The sequence below is a fragment of the Physeter macrocephalus genome, chromosome 14 (assembly GCF_002837175.3).
Source record: "Physeter macrocephalus isolate SW-GA chromosome 14, ASM283717v5, whole genome shotgun sequence".
Taxonomy (NCBI): domain Eukaryota; kingdom Metazoa; phylum Chordata; class Mammalia; order Artiodactyla; family Physeteridae; genus Physeter; species Physeter macrocephalus.
The window spans coordinates 61,069,559-61,078,666 of record NC_041227.1 but is presented as its reverse complement, the minus strand read 5'-3'; the positions used below and the strand labels follow the sequence as shown (position 1 = coordinate 61,078,666).

The 9,108-nt window shown below is 41.0% G+C and overlaps 1 protein-coding gene and 1 pseudogene across 1 annotated transcript in view; one reads left to right on the top strand and one right to left on the bottom strand.

Moving 5' to 3' along the window:
* The window catches only part of VPS35L (VPS35 endosomal protein sorting factor like), a 77,161-nt gene that overhangs the window by 6,563 nt on the left and 61,490 nt on the right, over positions 1-9,108 (top strand). The window contains exons 3-5 of the mRNA XM_028498028.2: positions 1,757-1,816; positions 8,236-8,332; positions 9,037-9,084. Of these exons, the coding sequence (XP_028353829.1) occupies positions 1,757-1,816; positions 8,236-8,332; positions 9,037-9,084 (205 nt within the window). The remainder of the gene's footprint in view (positions 1-1,756; positions 1,817-8,235; positions 8,333-9,036; positions 9,085-9,108) is intronic.
* LOC102991815 (ubiquitin-40S ribosomal protein S27a-like) lies at positions 7,352-7,830 on the bottom strand (annotated as a pseudogene).

Sequence of the window (9,108 nt, the reverse complement as noted above, 5' to 3'; positions counted from 1 at the left end):
CGAACCCGTGTCCCCTGCATCGGCAGGCGGACTCCCAACCACTGCACCACCAGGGAAGCCCTATCCTTTGAATATTGATAGCATTTTCCAAAATAACATTTGAACAGAATACATAAAACTTTTTGTGCTAGGCTGGCCTGTAGACCAAGTCCAGACTGCACACTTGTATTTGTAAGTAAAGTGTTATTGGAAACAGCCACATCCATTTGTTTACCTATTGTCTATGGCTGCTTTTGAGCTACAGTAGCAGAGTTGAGTAGTTGCAATGGTGGTCTCTGACCCACACAACCTAAAATATGTTCATCTATCCATCCAACAAAGATGAAGCACCCACTATATGTCAGGCACTGATCTAGGTACTGGGAATATGTCAGTGAACAAAACAGGTACAAATCTCTGCCCTTGTAGAACTTGTATACCTAGATGAATCTCAGATTCCAGTGCTTCTAGGTACCAGGCAGATTATGTAAGTGCGTGAAGCAGGCTGTTGATGAGAGACAGTAGGGAGCAGTGGAGACTGTGGCAAACTGGGTAGTTTTCAGGGGGCAGCTACTAATCTGTTCAAGCTCATTTTTATCCTATAGGGATGTGGGTCATTTTTGGCACATAGTATGTGAAGAGGCAGGAAATCTGGGGGTTTTTTCTTCCAGTTTAATTGAGATATAATTGATATACAACACTGTATAAGTTTAAGAAGTACAGCATAATGACTTACATACAGCATGAACTGATTACCACAGTAAGTTCAGTGAAAATCCATCCTCTCATATAGATACAAAATTAAAGAAATAGAAAAAAAGTTTTTTCGTTATGATGAGAACTCTTAGGATTTACTCTTAACTTTCATATATAGTATACAGCAGTGTTAATTATATGTATCATGTTGTACATTACATCCCTAGCACTTATTTATCTTATAACTGGAAGTTAGTACCTTTTGACTGCCTTCATCCAATTCCCCCTACCCCCCACCTTTTTTTTTTAACATCTTTATTGGAGTATAACTGTTTTACAATGGTGTGTTAGTTTCTGATTTACAACAAAGTGAATCAGTTATACATATACATATGTTCCCATATCTCTTCCCTCTTGTGTCTCCCTCCCTTCCACCCTCCCTACCCCCCACCTTTGATAACCACAAATCTGATCTCTTTTGCTATGAGTTTGTTTCTTTTTGAAGTATAATTGACCTATGTTAGTTCCTGTTACACAACACAGTGATTTGATATTTTTGTACATTTCAAAATGATCACTACAATAAGTCTAGTTACTATTTGTCATTATACAAAGATCATACAGTTATTGACTATATTCCCCGCACCATATATTTCATACCCATGACTCATTTATCTCTCTCACCTATTTCTCTCCTTCTCCTCCCCACTGGTAACCACCTGTTTGTTCTCTGTATCTATGACTCTCTGTTTTGTTATGTTTGTTCTTTTTTGTTTGTTTTTTAGATTCCACATACAAGTGAAATCATACAATATTTGTCTTTCTCTGTCTGACTTATTTTGCTTAGCATAAGTGAAGGATCACTTCTCTGCCTAGAGCAGAAAGTCCCCTCTTTTAATTAAAAATCTAAAATTAAAAAAGAATCATGGCTAAAAATTTGTCCCACTAGGTGGCAGCATACTATCACAAGTAGAAGCTCATATGGGATATGCCACCGTCTCTGTCCCTAATTAACAAACATTAATTTATTGTTTGCTCCTGAAGGGCACAATACTGACACCATATGTCCTTTTCTCCCCAGGAAAGCTGGTATACGAGCGCATCTTTTCCATGTGTATGGATAACCACAGCATCTTACCAGGTAATGTCTTAGCTTTTCCATGGGTTTCATGCTGCCCTCAAGTCAGGATTAGAAGGTTTATATCAAGTCAGGATTTGTTGAGACCTGAAAGAAAGGTTTTGTTTGTTTGTTTGTTTTGGTGTGTTAAAAGTTAAAGAAACGCCTTTACGGATTTCTGATCATCTCAGTCTTCAAAAAACATTAGATTTTCCAATAGCCCAGCTAGGAATTTGGGCAGGTAATTTGCATCTGCAAAAATGAAGAGGTATTACAATTAGATTCAACTGAACTTTTATACCAACTTCAAGTTCTCTGCTGCTGGACATTTAAATATTTTTCTTAAGAAGCACATTACTTTATAAAACCAACTTTATATTAAGGAACAATGTCAAATAAATCAATAATAACAGATGCTTTGAATCTACATTCTGTGCCCAAGTGATGTTTGCATTACATTTATTGCCACTCAGTTTTAAACTCTCAGGAGGTTATAATGGGACCGCTAGATCACAAATTTCTTTTGTCACATAAATGATGATGATGGGGCCAGCAGCATGGAACTCCCAGCAACAGCGTCCTTTCCCTCTTATTCCTCTTTTCAAGTTCCTAGCACTGCTGAGAGGAAGCACGCTCATCTGTACCAATTAGAACAAGCTCACTCCACCTTATCCCACCTCCTTCTGCTTCTAGCAGCGGCACTTCCCTGGAGGATGAAGAGATGGCATGTGACAGTACCCATAATTTGATCTCTTTTCTGTTTGTCTGTTTATCTTTCTTACCTTTCTGTCTCTTTCTTTCCCCCTTCCTTCCTTCCTTCCTTCCTTTCTTTCTCTTTCTCTCTTTTGCTCTCTTTCACTGTGTCTCTTTTTTCTCTCCTTTTCTCTCTTTCTTTCTTTTCCTTTTTTTCCTTTCTTACCTTCCTTCCTTCCATCTATCTATATTGTTAAAAACTATTTAATATGTACATTTCTCAGAGAGAAAGACAGAACTCTACAGACCTTTAGGATTAGAAAAGCTCTTAGGAATCACCTTGTCTCATTGTAGGTGGGCAAACCCAGTGGGGAAGAGTCAAGGACTTGCCCACAGCCCTGCCACCAGTTCGCAAGAGTCTGGTTCTTAGCGCTGGGCCTGCGCCGTCCAATATGGTGGCCACTGGTCACGTGGGGCTCTTGAGCACTAGAGATGTGGCCAGTCCAAACTGAAATGTGCTGTGAGTATAAGAAAAAAAAAATACCCTGGATTTCAGAGACTTTTTTTTTTCTTTTGGCCACACTGAGTGGCATGCGGGATCTTGGTTCCCCGACCAGGGATCAGACCCAGGCCCCTATAGTGGAAGTGCGGAGTCTTAACCACTGGACTGCCAGGGAAGTCCCTCAGAGACTTATACAAATAAAAGACCATGAAGTATCTCACTAATTTTTAAGTTGATTACATGTTGAACTGATATTTTAGATGAATTGGATTAAATGAAGTATATTGTTAAAATTTCACCTGTTTTGTTTTAGCTTTTTGAATGCTGCTCACATGATATTTCCACTGGACAGTGCTGCTCTAGACCCTCCCCTCCACCACATCATACCTGCGATGTTTTTTAACAGCTCCTCCCACATTCTAGGCTTCTCAAGACTTGGAGGCAGGGACCAGCCTGATGGAAAGGCGTTCTCTGTCAACTTAAGGATTTGGGAAACTCGGGTGCATTTATTTTACACTTGCCAACTTTTCTTCCATATGCTATACCAGCAGCAGTAAATTCTTAGCCTGCAGGCACAAATAAACCCAGATAGGTGTTTTCTTTGGCTATAACAGTTTTTTTTTTTTTTTTTTTTTTGGCGGTACGCGGGCCTCTCACTGTTATGGCCTCTCCCCGTTGCGGAGCGCAGGCTCTGGGCGCGCAGGCTCAGCGGCCATGGCTCACGGGCCCAGCCACTCCGTGGCATGTGGGATCCTCCCGGACCGGGGCACGACCCCGCGTCCCCTGCATCGGCAGGCGGACTCTCAACCACTGCGCCACCAGGGAAGCCCAACAGTATTTTTTAAAATGCTTCTTCATATAGGTTCTACTTCTTCCTATTGTTGTATACCTAACTGCTTAAAAATATTTATATTACCTGACTGGCCCCTAAGGGCATTTGTGTTTGCACCTATTGCAATAGTTTTCCTTCCTCTCAGGTTTCACTAACTATACAAACAACATTTTAGGGCTAGTTAAGGAAGAAGTACTAATAACTTTCTCCCTACCTAAACTATAAAAATTCAAAACAAAAGGCTACTTTCATGTTCACTTTTAGTTCTTATCTAAATATACTAATTAGCACGTTTATCACTAACTTCTTCCCTCCCAAAATACCTTTTTTTTTTTTTTTTACCTTGAATCAGGCTTTTGCTTTCTTGAAAATAATTTCATTTTTCCCCCTTTCAGTTAAAATCTTCATCTGCATGTGTTTTCTGCTTCCCAGAACCTGAAAGAGAGAGGGGCAAACTTTTCTCAAAAACGTCAGTAATGTTGGGGATGACTCTTAACAGTAATTATGAAGAAATCTTTTGAAACCTACTATGCAGAATTCTGCCTAAAGAAATTATGTGGAGAGAGAAGTCTGGTGGCATGTGTACTCATTCTTTCCATTTGAATCAAGTTCAGATTGTGAACTTAGTATTTGAGCCCTTTACCTTCAGGAGTTTTAACTAGGGCATAGCTCTTATGAGCTCAGAAAGATACCAGTGTCCTTTGGGTTCACGGAAAGTACATGCTACCAGTTGTGGTAGTTTTTCCCCAACATTTCTTAATCCAGCATATGAGTGAAGAGGCAGTGTACTCTACGTGATAAAACAGTTTTATTTCCATGTTGGGAGAAATAACTTGGGTTTATTGTGTTGTGGTTCTCCTCATCAACTGGGGGCATTCCTATCTTCAGTTTTTCTCCATGGCTGATGTAAGCTGCATCTGGATAAGCAATGTCCTTCACTGACCTGGCCTTTCAGGCACATATTAAGATGATGTGGCACCCCTATAAGCCTTGTTATGTAAAGAGACCTCTCACTGCCAGGGTAGAGACTTGGCAAATGAAAGAGAACTAGAGTCGCTGGTGTCCTCCCTCCTCCTAAAATATCCACAGAAGTTAGGGTTGAAAAAAGAAGCACCATGAAAGAAAAGTAAGTGAGGACTAGAGGAGAATATCTTTGCTCTTTGTTACATCAAAGCCTCTTCTAATTAATTTCCAAATTCTGAATTCATTCTCCATGTAGCAGCTCAAGCACTGAAGTATAAGTCATGTCATGTCATGTCATGCCATTCCTCTGCTCAGAACTCTTCAGGGAGTTTCCGTCATACGTAGAAAAACTCTCAGACTCCTCACCAAGGCTGTAACCCCGCATGACCTGGTTTGTGATTCCTGCTTCCCCCCTTCTTGCTCTCACCACTTTGGCTCCCTTTCCTGTTCTTTGACCACACCAGAGGTCATACCTACCACGGGGCCTTTGCACTTGCTGTTTCCTCCTCCTGGAATACATTTCCTCCACATCTAAGCATGGCTAGCTCCTTTTTATAATTCAGGGCTCAGCTCAAATGCTACGTCTGCAGGAGCCTTCTCTGACTGGCACCCTGTCTAATGAGTCCCCCCCCACCAAATTAACTCAGGTCACTCTCTATTCCATACCTAGTTTTATATCTTTCATAGTGTTGACTGCTATTGGATGTTATCTTGTTTGCATGCTTATTCTTTTCTGTGTTTATTACGTTTCTTTCCCCACTGGAATGTAAGCTTCATGAGGGCAGGGTCTCTCTTATGTGCTGTTATCTGCCTGGAGCCTAGAATACCACTTTTAGTTGGTTCCTAAGACGTTTGCATTGAGCAAATGAAGTAATGTAATATTGAGTTTTCTGTAACATTTTTTTTCTTTCAGTTTTGTTTATTTACTTTTTTCTGTGATATTTTAAAGTCCTGCATAACATAATCCTTTTCCTGAATTATCCCTTGAGCTGGAAGGAAAGCCTAAAGCCTTTATATTGCATATGCAGATTATTGTATAGCTTTCAGTCAATGTGTACATGCAGGGCAACTTGCCTTTGGTGTGATGTCCAGCTCTCTCTGGCAGCCCGAATCCCTGTCATCCCACCCTTTGCTGCACTCCGTTCCCTCAACTGAAAAGCAAGAGTTTTTCTTAGATGACCTCAGAGACTTATTTTTGCTTTTGGGTCTCAAGTCACATGATATGGTCATATGAAGGGAAATTAACCCCACCTCTCCCTTTTCCAAAAGGCAAGATTGACAGATGAATTTAAGAATAACCCTTATCTTTTCCTGTCTGGATCTCTTGGAACTGGAAAAAAAGTTACTTTTAAGTGCATGGGTTCAGGCCAGGAAAGGGAAAATGGTAATTTCCCTTCCCTTTGAAAATGGCAAGTGAAAAATTCTCGAATGAATGAAGCATACCAGAACGTCCAAAAATAGACAAATCCTTGAGATTGCAATTCCAAAATATCTGCAGTTGTGATTAGTGACTGTTCTCTGCTCGTGAAGTACCTAGAGTTTTATCTTTTTGCTGATTCCATAGATATTTTGATCACCTTAATGGCGTACCACCAAGTAGCAGAAAGTAGAATCAGGGATGAAAAATGACCCACTGAACAACAAGATGAGACCAACAAGCTAATGTTCATCTGTTATGTTCTATAGTAATTAATTTCTCCTGTTTTGATTGAATCCTGAAAGTGTAAAGCACACCCAGTGGTGGGATCGGGCTCCAGTTAGTGTGGAAATCATTTAGAAGAAATCATGTTCATGTGAGAGTTCAACAGTGGCCTTCTTGGTGTTGATGAGTTTTTTGTTGTTTGTTTCTGTTTTCATTTTTCCGTCCTCTTTTCCATTCCTTATTAAGATGTATGTCATGATTGGGCTTGGTTGTCAGTGCCAGAAAACTCAAAATCACAATCAGGAAAATCAGGGCTAGTTGGGCAGCCAGCCCGTGGTGCCAGCAATACTGACTTCTGTCTTGCTCTTGTGGTTCAAGATGGTTATGGAGGTCACAGCCATCGTATCTGCATGCTAGCCGGCAGGAAGGAAGAAGGAATGAAGATCAAGCTCTTTCCCTTACAGCTAATTCCCAGGCCTTGCACTTTTGTTTATATCCTGGGACCAGAACTTGGTCACATGGCCCAGCAGAACATGAGAGTTCTATTAAAGAGGAAGAGAGTAGATAATAGGGGAAAGTGGTAGTTTTGCCACAAGGTGACTCAAGTCTTAGTGCCATATTGAGCTGGCAGCCTAACTCTGGCTGGTTTCTCGCCTCAGGGTCTTGATTTACCTTTCAGGTCTGGTCCATGTGATAATTTAGAGCACAAAGACTGATCGATCACATTTAATATTACAGTTGCAGATTCCTTAAGCATCTGGAATTCTCAGTAGTATCACCATAATTACTGGTGGGTACACCAAGAACCTCTGGATTAAATTAGAGGCAGTGGCTAAGAATATAGGCTGCGGAGCCAGGCTGCCTGAGTTGAATTCTAACTCTTACGTCTGTTTTTTTTTTTTTTTTTTCATTAGTTCATGTCTTTTATTAACCAGTCCACAATTACTTGTCTTCTGGTTTGTTGAAACAATAGGTCAGACAACATTTGCCACAATAATGTCTGTCAAAGTGGCTGACCGTAAAAACTCCAGCACCACGTTTATCTGAAGGGCACTCCCGACGAAGGCAACTGACTTTGCCATTCTCCTCCACCTTATGGTATTTCAGGACAGCCAGCTTAACCTTCTTTCTCTTATGCTTGTTCTTCCTGGGAGTGGTGTAAGACTTCTTCCTTTTCTTAGCACCACCATGAAGTCTCAACACAAGATGAAGAGTGGACTCCTTTTGAGTGCTGTGGTCAGACAAAGTACATCCATCTTCCAGTTGCTTGTCAGCAAAGATCAGTCTTTGCTGGTCAGGAGGAATTGCTTCCTTATCCTGGATCTTGGCCTTTACATTTTCTATTGTATCTGAGGGTTCGACCTCGAGAGTGATGGTCTTCTCAGGGTCTTCACGAAAATCTGCATATTGGCGGCGGTGCCACCGCAGATGGCGGGTCCAAAAGGAACTCTTACATCGGTTTCCTGTGTGCCCTGGGCAAGTCCCTAAACTTCTCTGTGCCTTGCCCTCTGTGTCTATGAAAGAGGACAATAAAAGTATATAACTTGGAGGGTTCTTGTGGGGATTAGGTAAGCTGATGTCTATAAAGCACTCTGAACGGCGCCTGGCACTTAGAAAGCCTTTGTGTGTCAGCTATCGTTGTCACCAATTGTTTCCTAATAATAATGATATTTGGAAGGAAAAACATAGAGGGACTGGGTGCCCCACCCCTTCTTCTGCTCCATTGTAACTTTTTTTTGTCCTAGGACTCATAGCAGCTCTAACAGGTCCCCAAAATTAGGGGGCTGATAGATATTATTTTTGTTTTACAGATCACTTCTCTCCAGAGAATGTAAATGACACAGCCAAAGAAACATGCTTAAATTGGTTTTTCAAGATTGCTTCCATCAGGGAACTCATTCCGAGATTGTATCCTTTTTTTCTGTCTGATGGTTTTAAAGATAGGCTGCAAGAGTTGCACTGCTAATAGAAGCCATGTAATGGGCTGCCCTGAAATTCCTGTTGAAAATGCAGTTCTGTTACGGTTGCTAGCCTGGAAGTACAGGGCCAGCCACATTGTCCACGAGGTCCTTGGACTCTGGCTCTCCCCAGTTTTCTGTTTTTGTACTTTGACTATAGTGCCATGTACCAGGCTTTTGTTTCCCTGAGGAACATTCCCACATTAATTTTCTCAATTAAAATGCTTCATCTTTTTGTGTTTTCTCTGGTTTCAAGAACTTGAAAGGAACAGGGTCAAGCTTCTCTGCACAAACACCAGTGTTGAAGGACAGAGAATTCAACTTATACACAAATGGAATCTTAGTTCTCTAAGTTTCATCCTTTTCCCCATAAAGCCTCGATTGGAAATGCTCAAAACCCAGTTTAAATTTCAGCATGCAACCATAAATCAGTGTACAACGTTTTCCAGATTTTATTTTAAATAAATATAAAACCTTGAAAACCAAATATAGAAACCACAAGCCACTCGCTAATTTAATTCTCTGGATTGCTGAGAGTCCCTGTGGCCCCCTGTCCTGAAGACACACCTCGTTCTCTGCATCAATAGTTCAGGCTTTTCCCCATAGGGAACAGACCAGCTGGAAAATGTCTTCCTTAACAGAATGTTTTTGTAGCTATGTGGAAGCATCCATCCTGAAGTGTAACAAGTTCCTCTCCAAAACGTAAGGCTCTTCTTAAAGTCCGGG